This window comes from Paralichthys olivaceus, chromosome 12 (genome assembly GCF_024713975.1).
Source record: "Paralichthys olivaceus isolate ysfri-2021 chromosome 12, ASM2471397v2, whole genome shotgun sequence".
Taxonomy (NCBI): Eukaryota; Metazoa; Chordata; class Actinopteri; order Pleuronectiformes; family Paralichthyidae; genus Paralichthys; species Paralichthys olivaceus.
The window spans coordinates 6,083,399-6,096,449 of NC_091104.1; the positions used below are offsets into that span (position 1 = coordinate 6,083,399).

The window sequence follows — 13,051 nt, forward strand, 5'->3', positions numbered from 1 at the left end:
GACAGCGATTCACTGGCTTTACCGTGTTTATTGATCAGTTTCCAGTGGTGAGAGCAGGAAGCCACATGAGGAGAAGGTACGATAAGATTCCGAACATCAGCTGCTCACGACCATCACAGATAAACACGACGAATAAATAACGTCTGCATTCTCCCTCTGAAGCTTCAGTCACGTAGATGCACTATGCCCATTACTTACAACATAAAACAGTGTAAACATAAATCATCTAAAATCATTCAAATAAAACGTTAGATAAATAAAACGTTAGCAGGAGTTAAGGAACTAAAACCTTTTTTAAAAATCGCTCACGTGATGAAGAGAAACAGAGTCTTTGGCAAAGATGTGTTTTTAAATAAAGTTTGGTTGAGTCAAATGAAAAGTAAGGCAGGTGACCGCTCTTCAACACGAGGCTCTGCGGGCTTAAGGCTTGGACAAACAGTAACAGCCAATTTAACGGTTTTACCAAGCAGGTAAACGTCGACAGTAACAACCTACACCAGGCGTTTAATAAATACTACGTAACTTAAATCATATATAATGTTTCATCTGACTAAAGTGCAGTCGAGCTGTTTTAAATAAACAAAGTAAAAGAATTCTACACAGTGAATTTAAGATTAATCTGCATCTCTTGTTCTGTGCAGCAAGAAAACAAACCTCAATCCTGAACACAAACTGTCGTTGACTTTCATGTCACTTCATCAGTTCAGGATAAAACGTCCACGACTTTAAATGGACACATCTAGTTTCTCTTTCCCTTCAGACAGTGGAGTTATAAAAATGTCCACAACAGTTAAACACACAGACGTGGAGCGACATCCAGTGATTCGGCTGAATATAAACCACACTGCAGGTTCCACACCAGGGCCAAGGCTCAATCAGCACTCAGTAAACAGTGATAATAAGGATTGCAGTGATTCTGGGGAGCATGCAGCAGTGCAGTCATCAATTTACAATTCAGACTCAGTCTCAGTCGTGATAATCTCCATAATCTGCCGTGTTCAGGGCTGTAGTCAGAGCAAAGTTGTCTTATTTCAAATTTTTAAATAAAGAAAAAGTCTAAATAAATCTGTCTTAGGGGCAGTTTCACTAATTATTCTTTAAGAATTAATCTTAATGTTATTATTCTTGATCTTTTTGTTATTTAAGAAATGTTTAAATTATTGGTTAAAAAAAATCAGAGAAGGATTGGAACCATTGAGGTAATCATCAACATTATTATTGTAAATTGATTAATTGGCTAATTATTTAGATTCTAATGATCCTCACTTTAAAAACCAAGAGGGTGGAGACTCGGACCACGGCCTGATATCAACCTCACCACTCGTGCAGTGATTCCCTCCCTGTGTGTTCGGCTCTGGAGTGGAGATGAAGCTGATGATGATGATGACGACGAAGGGGTCGGTGGTGTTGCGTTGGTGGTGTAGCGGGCGGGGTCGTGGGGGGGGGGCGGGTGGAGTTTAGGTCCGCAGCAGACTGTGGACTCTGTGCAGCTGAGTCTGTGACAGGACGAGACGGTGGACCTGCTCCTGACCGCGGAGACACGGCACCATGACCCGACCCACCAGCACCGTGTCGCCCTGCCTCTCCTCCTTCGCCTGAAAGACACAGAACATCAGATCTGATGAGAGAAGGTGCGTTGATAAGTCTCCACATCTACGACTGGTTAACGACCGAACGCGGTTTTAATGAATGTTTACTGAATTATTTCATTTTATTGTTTGCCAACAGCTTCAAGGTTGTAAAGTCTTTAACAGCGGTTCCAGCTCAAGTGTCACAGCTGAGACTGAAACAGAAAGAAGTGAAGAAGTTTGCGTATAACAGCTTCTAACTCCACCTTCACAAACGCAGTCGAAGGGAAAGTGGCGAAGTCGGACGTCACTCGAGCTCCGGGCTGCTGGTTGACCACGTGCTCGGCCACCTCGTCCTGATGGAAGAGAGAGAAAACACTTTACTGCATCACCGACGCTGCTCGGTGAGGAGTTCAGGGACGCATCAGTGCGTTGAGTTCTTTCGTTAGTTCATTCCGGTGAGTTTCACCTTCAGTCGGCCCAGAGTGTCGCTCAGAGACTGGAGTCTGGCAGTTTGTTCCAGCAGCTGAGCACTCGGTGTCACTGCAGGACAGAAGACAACCAGCGGTCAATGACATGTAATAACAAAGGTGTCACAGACAAATCAGACCAATGTCTTTCAGATCCCACCTGGAGATTTCCCCGTGATGTCCACCACCTTGACGTTGGCGCTCATTTGCAGCAGAGTCTCCAGGAGCTGGTCAGTCTTGCGGTAGAGGGCGCTGGAGAGCACTTCAGGACGTCCTCCGTCTCTGGAGGGGAGTTTGGTCACATGGAGCGGAGGCAGAGCGGCGAGCTGGGCGCGCATCTTCTCAGCCTGAGAGAGAGAATCATGTAACGTTTAGTCACAATGAGACTTGACAAAGACTGAGCGTTCACATGTTGGTCAGGATTTCTTCTTCTGCTTAGTTCGGTTTGTTGGTCGGTGGTCAGTCAGTGTTTCCCTCAGTTCCTCTTTATTTGTGGAAAACAGACGTGTCCCTGATCGTATTTGGAAGCTGTGATCAGAAACAGGTGTTCGGTACCTTCATCCTGTTGTTGTCGTTCTTCAGCTGTTTGATGCAGAGTCTCTGAGCTTCAATCTGCTGAGTCAGCAGAGGGGAGTCGATCACCTGGACCCCCGAAGCTGAGGTGACGCTGGACATCATGTTGGCTGTGGACGAGGACAAGGTCACGTTATTATCAACACTCGACCCGACGGCTTCCACCGATGTTTAGTGAATGTTTACATGCAGTAAAAACTCAATGCAGCAAACACACAGCTTCACGTTGTACAGTCTGTTGACTCCGTTTACAGAAGTGACCGAGTCGTCGATGGTCAAAAATTAAAAACATGCGAGCAGGAGATCGTGTACACGACAAAACACAGATCATATAATATTTACACGGAACAGCCTTCGTGATTTAAAGACAGGGTTCCTGCAGGCTTCAGGACATTTACACATGTTCCACCATCAAACTGCTGAGTATGAAAACGAAGCTGAATGGAAAAGTCCAGTGTCGCAACCGTTTTAGATAAAGAAACATTTATTAAGTAACCTCGAGAGGAACATGGTGTAAATTAATTTACTGAGTCCTTGTCATGACCTGCAGGTTCCCTGAGTAAAACATGCGTGTAACATTTAGCTGCTGGATCATGCATCATTAACACGTTTCATTTTGATGGTTCAGACATCATGCAGGACCAGAGACACACACGAATACCTTTTTGTTCCTCTGCAGAAGGTAAGAGGTTAAAATAAAGAGGAGGTCAGTGTTTGTTACAAAAGGACAAATTAAAAACAGGAGTTTTTAGTTAAAACGATGATGAATAAACTTTTCATTGCTCTGTTGGATTTGAGAATCTAGTTTAACCACCACGTTAACACAACACAGGATGAATCTGTTTCTGTGAACGAATGAAACGAAGGATTTCATAGTTTCAAAGTATTAAAAAGACAAACTTGTGAGAGATTCATTCATTTACTTAATTTCCCTCCGGGGATGAATAAAGTAATCTATCTATTTGTTGAACTATGGCCGTGCGGTTTCCCTCCACTCACCTCCTGCTATTCCCGTGACGATGGAGGCGATTCCTGACGGGCCGGTTCCCCTCAGCCCGTCGATGGTCATCTTGGACTGGCTGTTGATTCGCTGCTTCAGCTCGGCCTTCTCCGACTCCAGCTGGTCGATGTCGGCCTGCAGAGCGTCCATCGTCTCCTCGAACTCCCTGCGGAGAGAAGAGAAGAGCATCAGGCAGCTGTGAGCGTCGTGGTGAATCCACATGGTGAGGTCGTCTTCGTCCTCACTTCTCCTTCTTCTTCAGCAGAGTCTGAGCTTCGTCCAGTCGAGTCTGAATCTTCTCCACGCGCTCGTCTGCGTCTTTGGATGAACTGTCCAGTTTCTTCTCCAGCAGACTGAGGCGGATGTTCGCCTCGCTCAGCTCCTCGCCCTGAGAACACAAACAGGTTTTCACACATTAAACATTCATCATCTATCACTGCTGATTCATTTAGAAGTTATCTTTGGGGCTGATCGGCTGTACTCTGCTTTATTTCACAGATCTCTTGGTTTTCTGGAGCTTGTTGTGTCTAATCTGGAATCCGGAGCTCAATGATACTAATATTTATCTTTGAGTGAGTTTTTAACTCCTCTGACTTTCTACCTTGATCTTGAGAGACTTCTTCAGCTCTTTGATGACCGTTTCTCTGTCCTCCAACTTCATGCCCAGACCCTCTGCATCCGTGATTTCTGCCCGAAGAGCCGCCGCCCGCACATCGACAGGTGGAGGATTCTGGGAGACGACAAAGAGAAAGTAACATCCTGCTTTAACAAAACCGGCATAGCCCGCCCCCCCAACCCAGAGTTAAGTCTTCTCACTGTGTTACCTTGTTCTGCGGCTTCTCTGAGTCGTACTCTCCCTCCTGCATCGCGGTGGCCATTTTGTTCATGGTGGCGATGACCATCCCACAGGACTGTCGCAGATACTCGTAGGGGTTGGCGCCCTGAGATCCATAGATCTGAAAAGTGGAAATGACCAGTTTTCTCAGTTAATTGAACAGAAACTTTCCAGGAATCTAAATATATTTCTCATCATGGACCTCGTCAGTGTTCTTTCTGCTGTCATCAAAGTCGTGATGTACGTACCTGTTCTCCCGCCTTGAACGCCACATCCTCCAATTTGACGGCCGACAGCCCCTCCTGTTCACCGAGAGGCGACATCATCTGAGCTCCGGCTGCCGCCACTTCCTGTAGCACCGCCACCACCCAGGTCAGGTGCTTCCTGCAGTCTGACAGCGTGTCCGACACCTGCGCGGGGGGGGGGCGTTCAAAAATCAGTGCGGAGAACATTCTCATAAATAAAATAAATAATCATCCATTCTGCATCGATCAAACTACACAGAGTGAAATCTTTGCAAAATAAACCGATATAAATGTGAGAGTGACGAGGTTCGGTTGCCACGGTTACCTGATGACCAAAGTGGAGCGCGGCCGGGATGCCGGGCGCGTCCGTTCCCGGCATCCGGCGGCGGATCTTCTTGCAGAACTGCCGGATGTCGCTGCAGGACGTCTCCAGGTCTTTGAGCAGCACGGCGAGGTCGGCCTTCTCCTGACCCGCGTGCAGGAACGCCCGCAGACGACCCACCTCCACCGCCATGCAGTCCAAGGCACTCTGGGTAAACTGCAAATGAAAAACACGGCTCAGTTATTTGGTTTGTAACTATTCACACACAAGCTAAACTAAAAGGAAGCAGAAAGAAGCTAATCAACAACAAAACTGATGAACAAGTATAATATGACTTTTCCCATCATTTTTTAGAGGCGGTGTTTTTTCTCTCTCAGCCTGTTCGATGTGTCGTTACTCACTCTGATGTGATCAGCGAGCTGCATCGTGCAGTCTTCACTCTGATCTGCCAGATGGATACTGTACAGGTGCTGCAAGATAACAGAGATTTAACGTTTAACGTCATTTTCTACATTACCTTTTTTAAACAGTGTGTCAGTGTGTGTGTCAGTGTGTCGTTGTGTATGTCGGTGTGTGTGTGTGTTGGTTTGTGTGTGTCGGTGTGTGTATCAGTGTGTACCTGATAGTATTTAATGGCCTTCGTCAGCGGCTCCACGTTGACCGTCTCGTCCAGCTGATCTTTGTGCAGCAGGTCAATGAGGAAATCCAGCGATCGTTCGTGGACGCTCATCTCAGGGTACAGAGAGCCGATCTTTTTATAGACATCCACACTGCACTGAGACAGAGCTCTGACACACACACACACACACACACACACACACACACACACACACACACACACACACACACACACACACACACACACACACAGAGAGAGAGAAAAACAATGTAAACTATTTGGATGAATTCAATAAAACATAAGTAAATATAGACAAACATTGTTTAAACACTAAGATCACAATTACAACTTTTAATGCAAACACAAAACACACAATCTTCGTCTGTGCTCAATTAACGGTTTGTGTTGAAACTCACTGCTCGTATTTGTGCAGCGTGGCCTGCAGCAGACTGAGCGAGTAAACCAAACCACCGGCGAAGCTCAGCTGCTCCCCGACAGCTCCTTTCAGTCCGACCCGCTCCACACAGTTTTCATTCAGGTCAAACTTCTCCTGGGCCTGTTTACTGATCAGCTCGGCCTGAACACACGAACCACAAAGTGACAACAGACACTTAAACTACGTGAAAACACCAAAACTGACCAGAAACAATCTGTCGTCCCTCTGGCCTCGTTTATTCGTTCCTGCTCACGGAGGCGTTTACCTTGCAGATGAGCCGGGGGATGAGCAGCAGCACCAGGATGCAGTCGTGGTCTCCACCGTGGCGAAGGAAGGACTCGGGCATGAAGGAGGTCAGCAGAGAAACGTGTCTGTTGGCCTGACCCACCTCCGTCTTCCTCAGCTCCATCTCGATGGCCTGGACACGGAGAGAAGAAACTCACAGCTCACACTGGGTGTCACTTTTATCTGTGCCTCCTCGCAGCCACATGAGCAGGAAGGACATTCAGTCTCGTACTGGATTATGTTTTCACGTTATCACACTCCTGAGAGCTGGTACAGTTTCTGACCTTGGCGTAGGCCTTCGTCTCCGCAAACTTAATCTTGAAGTCAAACATCTCTGTGGGCGCCTGCTGCTGCAGCTCCGCTGACGCCTCCTGCTGGCTGGTCAGCTCTCTGTTCACCTCCTGCAGCGAAAAAAACAAAAGGCAGAATGAGGAGAGAGCGTCCAGTAAAACCATGTGGGATAGAACTGTGTGATTCCCTCCTGTACCTGAAGGTGAGCGGTGAGCTCGCGGTACTTCTTGATGGTTTGCTGATAATCTGCGACAGTCTCTTGAGCGGCTTCCACGCGTTTTTCAGACTCTCGGACTCTCGTTGCTCCCAGGTCCAACATCTCCCTCAGCTCCAGCTCCGTCTCTCTGGCGTTCTCCTGCAGCTCGTCGTTCATCTCATTGATGGATTCCTGTGGGACGGACACGACCAACGCACACGGTCACCACATGACGGAAATCGTTTGATGAGCTTTGCTCAGAGAAAAGGTCGGAGTTTGGCAAATCAAACCTGTTACCTCCAGAGATAACCTGGTTTCTGTGAGTGGCCCTGCTTCAGTCTTTGCTCATCCTACACTCAGTTGTCAGTTTATTAGGAACACCTTGAATGCAGTCCAATACAACAGTCCTCCTTCATGAAGGTTATACATGCTGCATCTACTTATGGGACCAGAATTAACAAAAACAAATCGTGCTGTATCGAAGACTTGAAACTAGAGACTGAGGCCACAAACAAGTTTAGACATTTTGTTCCTTGACTTCTATAGAAACTTTATTTTAATACCAGTGGAGTCGCCCTCTACTGGTCATTATAGAGAGTACAGGTTTCAGGCACTTCCACTGCGGCTTCACTTTTCCTGATGCAGAGTCTACATCCATTTTTATAAAGTCTATATGGTGAAATATCTAAAAATTATTTTTTCTATCCATTTACAAAAACTTTATGCATCAAAGTTTTTAATGATCACTTGTTTTATTACTTTTGCTTGAAACAATGATGGAGCAGTTTCTACTGTGACTCAGGTGTTCTGATCAAGGTCAACTCAATAATTAAGCAGTGGGAACAACGATAGACGGCAGTACATGCATATCAATGACTCGGGTCCATATCAATAATGAAGTGAGTCAGCAAACAGTGGCTTTGATTATGTTTGACCACATCCTGTAAATACACACAGGAAGAAGGTGTGGCTCTTCAGACTCACCAGGTCGGTGACCGTCTCTCTCAGCTCCCTGACTTTCTCCTCCAGGTCCAAGTTTCTCTCCGTCAGAGTCTCCACCATCTCCTCTGCTCCCAGGGCTGCATCCACCTGAATCAGAAGCAGCATCAGGAGAGTAAGACACAACCAGAAGCGCTGGATTCTGGGAGATCATTTATGTCAGTGCAAAGCTGCGGCACCACTGAGGCAGCTGTCTGTGCGATCAAACACTGGGGACGCCGACCTGTTCTTTCAGCTCGTCGATGGTCCTCTCTGCCACCGTCATCTCCTCCTGCAGTTTCTCTTTCTGGCTCCTCAGAGAGTCCAGCTCCACATTCTTCTTCTCCATCTGCTTCTGCAACTTCACATGTTCCTGCTTCTCCGATGACGACAGGTCTCGCATCCTGAGTCAAAGAATTAGAGACACCGTTGGTGACAGCAGGACGTGTGTGTGTGTGGCACAGGTGGAGAAGTGGAGGATTCAAGTCTAGTTCAGGAGCTTTGCTGAAACCCACCTGACCAGTGCTTCCTTCAGTCTGCCGTTCTGCTCCTCCAGCTGCTTCACGTGGTAACTAGAGGCAGCCCCATCTGAACCTGAGAGAAAGACAGAAGGTCTCACACTTCCACCGACATTGACTTTGTCTGTGTTCAATGTTTCTGTTTCTTCCTGACCTTTCATTTCCATAGCTATGACACAACGTTTAACAACGTTACATTCTCTTCAGTACCTTTCTCCTCGATCTCGTGTTTCAGGATCTCCAGGTCCATGGTGAGCTCGTCCACTTTCTCCTTGAGAGAGTCGACCTCCAGCTGCAGTGACTCAGCTCGCTCTTCAGCCATCTCCTTATCCAGCGTGGCCATCTCGATCGCATCCGCAGTGTCTGACATCTCCTCCACATACCGCTCCTTGGCCTCCAGCGCCTCTTTAGCCTCCTGCAGAAACAAATTCAATTTTGAGACAGTCTGTGAAATGTAAATTGAGTTGATTCTTCATTTTGAGGTGGAAATATAATTATTCTCCTGCTGTTTACTTTCATATTCATCGCTCATCCATCTGCAGCTTCTTACCCTCTTGGCCTCTTTGAGGTGTTTCTGCAGCTCGGCCTGCTGCTCCTGCATCTTGGTCTTCCACTCCTGCAGCTGCTCCAGCTGGATCTTGTGCTTCTCCAGCTCCTTCAGCTTGGCTTTGTCCTCCGTCCTCTTCATCTTCAGCGTCTCCAGCTTCTCCTCCAGGTCCTTCACCTGACCACGGAGAGCCTCCTCCTCCTGTGTGTACGGAGGAGACAGAAAACAGAGGGTCACCAGAGGAAGACATTTGAAAATGGAGGATTTTTGTCTGAATTTAATTTGTTTTAACATGTTGCAGGTGCAAGAAAACTGAAATTATCACAAGTGAATGAAGTGAAGCTTTTACTCTGCTCCATTTCTTATTTTAACGTCCCTGCTTTCACATTCCTCAGGTTTTTCAGTGAAAAAAGAAAGCGTCAGATCAAATGTAGAGTTTTCTCTCCGTGTCTTTTCATGTGTAAACAAGCTTTAATTTCACCTGCCATGCACAGAATTCCCCTGAAGAGGAGAACGACACACACATGCCTCACAGGAGAAGATGCACTTACTACAAGATGTGCTTATAAACACACACACACAATCACACAGCGATTAACAGGAGGTCGTAATTCAACCCCTCTATAAAAGTGAAGTAACTCTGCATGTGACAGACCCACCTCACCCTGCCATCAACTCTAACAGTCACACATTTCACAGCTCGTTTAAGTGTTAGAGAGGAAAAACAACACTTCAACGTCAAGTGCCAAACATCACACCACATCACTGCACCTGTGTTTCCATAGTGACATCATCCTGAGGGGGGGGAAATACAAATCACATGGATTATAGCTGCTTTATAATTTAACACCATGTGATCATCCAAGACACTGAACATGCATTCGCTTTATCTTCAGCTCAGATTGCACACGAGAGATTCAACCTGTGCCCTGTTCATGATGAACAAAGAGCTCACAGACAGTTAGGAGCACTAACGTCGGGACACTTAATCGGGCTTAACTGAGCCGTACGTGAGAACTAATCACTTCATCCATTAGGGTTTGGTCTCAATCTGGAGAAGCACCAGACAGGTAATGTTCAGACTTCCTCTAGAATTCAATTTCAGTTTCTCTTAAGCAAAACACCATAAAATTAAATCAATTTATTTTCAGTAACAAATATAAATATGTACTTTTGGTGTTGCTCAGGCCAACATCATTTCAATATATATGCTAGATATAATATAAATATATTAAATATTAATCATATACATAAGTAATATATTACAGATTATAATTAGCAAAATAAAATCGAGCTATTTTGAGAGGCGTTATAAAGTTAAGGCCTCCGGCTTTATTTCTGATTTGGCAGATCTTTATGATGACATGAACACAAAGTGACAACTGTGTCGGAAAGAAATCTATATTTAAAGAAGCTATAGCAAAAATATGTCACATCTGATTCTACTCCTGCATCACAGCTGGTGTGGCTGATACACCGAGTCACACACGATGGCACGTTAAGAGCCGCCTTATAAAAACCAAAGAACTCAACGATATAATCACGTGTTGAAATTGTAGATTTCCATTATTTTCCCCAGTTTCTGGCGGATGTAAGATTTTATTCTCTGACAAGCTGCCCTGCCCATTTCACGCTTGAGGTAAAACATGAGATCTGTGACATCGTCAGCTGCAGTGTGAACACCGATACTGACCTTGCTGGGCACGGGAGCCTGAGGTCTTCCAGGGGAGTGGAGGGTGGGGATGATCGGAGCAGCCAGGGGGGTCTGGGCTGGCGTGCTGGGCTCGCTGCTGCTCATCTCTCCGGCCGAGGCCGAAGCTGAGCCGGACGCGGCCCCCTTCCCACCTGCAGGGCGACTGGGCTGCTGAAAAACCCAAGCAGACAGACAGTAATGAGAAAAACCTACTCTTCATCAAAGATCAGGGCCCCATGGTCTGGATAAAAAGATCTGACTGAGTACAAATGGCTGAATGATGTATTGGCGGCCATGATGGAGGTCCTCTTCTTCACGGTTACCCTTACCCGTTTCATCTTTTCAACAAATACATTTTCAAGAATAATAATTTCTATTTAAGAAATTACCAAACTGATATTCACAGCGATGTTCTTTTCCTGCCATGTTGTTTTAGATGATTTACTTTTAAATGCACATTTATTGATGGACCTCTATGATGACCCCAAAAACTGCAGCAGAAAGATTCTCCAAAGTAAAAATAATATCTATATAATATATTAACAAAACAAAAAAAAAACACAGTGAAACCATTCTGGTACAAATTAAAACAAAGTGACCAAGTTGCACAGAAGTTACAAAAGCAAATTTAAAAAAAAAGTTTTTTTATCAAAAAGAAAAATGTTAAATTAAATAAAACCGCATGATGAATGATAGAATCTAATGAGGACAATGTGTGAGGTTGCAATATACTGTGTATTAAATGACTGATGCTCTTAAACATGATGATGATGGTCATTAAAAATAATATGGTTCTGCACTCATGTACTGTCTCTCTCACACACACACACACACACACACAAAAATGTGAAGCCCTGATGATGTTGACGACTATAGGCTCACCTTGGGCCTTCTGACCGTGGTCTGGGGAGGAGATGGAGGAGAAGTAGGAAAAGGTCAAAGGGCAGCAAAGGAGGAGAGAGGGAGAAGAGGGAAGGGAGGGAAATAAACAGCCAGGGTTAGTGATTCAAGGCAAAGTTCATATTAAACGGGAAATCACAGACAAAAGGATAAAATGGGTTGATGAAAACGTATGAACTGAATCCACCATCGTGCAACGTCCCCGCTGATCTTTCTCTTCTCTCTCGTCTCACTAACCCTCCAGGGCCTCATCTCGTCCACCCATGTGACCAGAACCCTCAGTAGCAACATGGACGCAGTGACTGGTACGGCCGCTGTGACCTAAATGACGGTATTGTGTCTCTGGGGACGCGGCGGATCCGGAATCATCGGAGTCCAATTCTGTTGTACAGACTAGACAGCGCAGGGATAATGACTTGTTCTCCAGCTACGTCGCGTGTTTCAGACAAACCACGCAGCAGGCAGGACGAGAGGACGTGTGCAGGGAAACATCCACAGTTTGTTCTCATCAAATCTCTATAGAATCTGTACAGCAGACCTGGATTACATTACCATAATCAAACACCACTCACAGTTCACATCAAAGCGATTGAGGAGGAGAGGATTTGTCGTACAGGACAACGCAGTGCATCAAACAACATCAAGAAAATACTGAAATGTTTATTCAATCTTTCCAAATTCAACTTGTATTCACGTCAACGTGTTTAGACGTTTTGCTGAACAATCGTTCCACAATATCATTTATGATTTCTCTGTATAAATGTGACACTCACACAAAATTAAATCTACAAGTAGCTTAAAGTGGTAAAAATACTTTTATGTGAATTGGACCTGGCGAGGATGTTTTGTTTCCTAAATACATATTTTTACACTTTTATATGAAGAAAAGTAAAAAGAATATTCTGCCATCTCTGTAATAATTTAATTAGAAATAAGGTTTGTTATTAAAAACATAATATAATCCAGGTCTCTGCGAACAACTTTTCCATTTCTTTCATGTAAAAAGATCTGATGTCTCCCACTTCTCTCTCTTCTCTTCTCCCTATTACTTTCTCTCTCTCTCTCTCTCTGCTTCGCCTGAGGAACGCCCATCGCTTTGGCCTGTTATCGTTCTTCATTGGATTAGAGCCGGTCCATTCAGCAGAAATTAGCCTGAGCGAACAGCTGTACCAAAATAAGATCCGACAGCCCTCTTAAGCCGTAGTGTTGTGTTACAGAACGGACGACACTGAACTACACATCAGTTAGCGACATCTGCAACCGGGGGAGAAAATATCTGATGGTGGCAGAAAACAGCTTCTGCATGATGAGGACAAATAAAAAGAAATCTACTGCAGACACACGTATAGGCATGAAATAATTCAGCAAATAAGGCACTGAATGAGCAGAAATTAGCAAAAAGATCAAAATAGAGCTGCAGGAACACTCCGACTTCCACGCTGGGAATCTTAAATATCACTTGACAGGAACGACCAAGCACGAAATATGGATTAACTGAAACTTCAAGCATGACCTTTACAGCAGCTCCGCCAACAAATCAAATGAAAGGTGACAGCAACAACAATATCCCAACAG

At 45.2% G+C, this 13,051-nt stretch overlaps 1 protein-coding gene across 11 annotated transcripts in view; it reads right to left on the bottom strand.

Annotated features, from left to right (window-relative positions):
* Positions 1-8: 8 nt before the first annotated feature.
* dctn1b (dynactin 1b) overlaps positions 9-13,051 on the bottom strand; it is a 28,468-nt gene continuing 15,425 nt past the window's right edge. For 7 of the 11 annotated variants that reach the window (XM_069535567.1, XM_069535568.1, XM_069535565.1 and 4 more), the window contains 25 exons: positions 11,459-11,479; positions 10,577-10,747; positions 9,655-9,678; positions 8,887-9,084; positions 8,547-8,751; positions 8,334-8,412; positions 8,063-8,222; positions 7,825-7,929; positions 6,841-7,032; positions 6,638-6,754; positions 6,334-6,486; positions 6,049-6,209; positions 5,633-5,801; positions 5,415-5,483; positions 5,017-5,229; positions 4,695-4,856; positions 4,436-4,567; positions 4,213-4,341; positions 3,857-3,999; positions 3,611-3,777; positions 2,594-2,721; positions 2,199-2,385; positions 2,038-2,111; positions 1,835-1,924; positions 9-1,595 (listed from right to left, as the gene is read on the bottom strand). In XM_069535567.1, coding sequence (XP_069391668.1) covers positions 1,458-1,595; positions 1,835-1,924; positions 2,038-2,111; positions 2,199-2,385; positions 2,594-2,721; positions 3,611-3,777; positions 3,857-3,999; positions 4,213-4,341; positions 4,436-4,567; positions 4,695-4,856; positions 5,017-5,229; positions 5,415-5,483; positions 5,633-5,801; positions 6,049-6,209; positions 6,334-6,486; positions 6,638-6,754; positions 6,841-7,032; positions 7,825-7,929; positions 8,063-8,222; positions 8,334-8,412; positions 8,547-8,751; positions 8,887-9,084; positions 9,655-9,678; positions 10,577-10,747; positions 11,459-11,479 — 3,387 coding nt within the window. In that variant the 3' untranslated portion in view covers positions 9-1,457. Of the gene's footprint in view, positions 1,596-1,834; positions 1,925-2,037; positions 2,112-2,198; positions 2,386-2,593; positions 2,722-3,158; positions 3,285-3,610; positions 3,778-3,856; positions 4,000-4,212; positions 4,342-4,435; positions 4,568-4,694; positions 4,857-5,016; positions 5,230-5,414; positions 5,484-5,632; positions 5,802-6,048; positions 6,210-6,333; positions 6,487-6,637; positions 6,755-6,840; positions 7,033-7,824; positions 7,930-8,062; positions 8,223-8,333; positions 8,413-8,546; positions 8,752-8,886; positions 9,085-9,654; positions 9,679-10,576; positions 10,748-11,458; positions 11,480-11,663; positions 11,758-13,051 lie in introns of those variants that run through there. The other 4 variants (XM_069535571.1, XM_069535570.1, XM_069535562.1 and 1 more) reach the window with 4 other exon arrangements.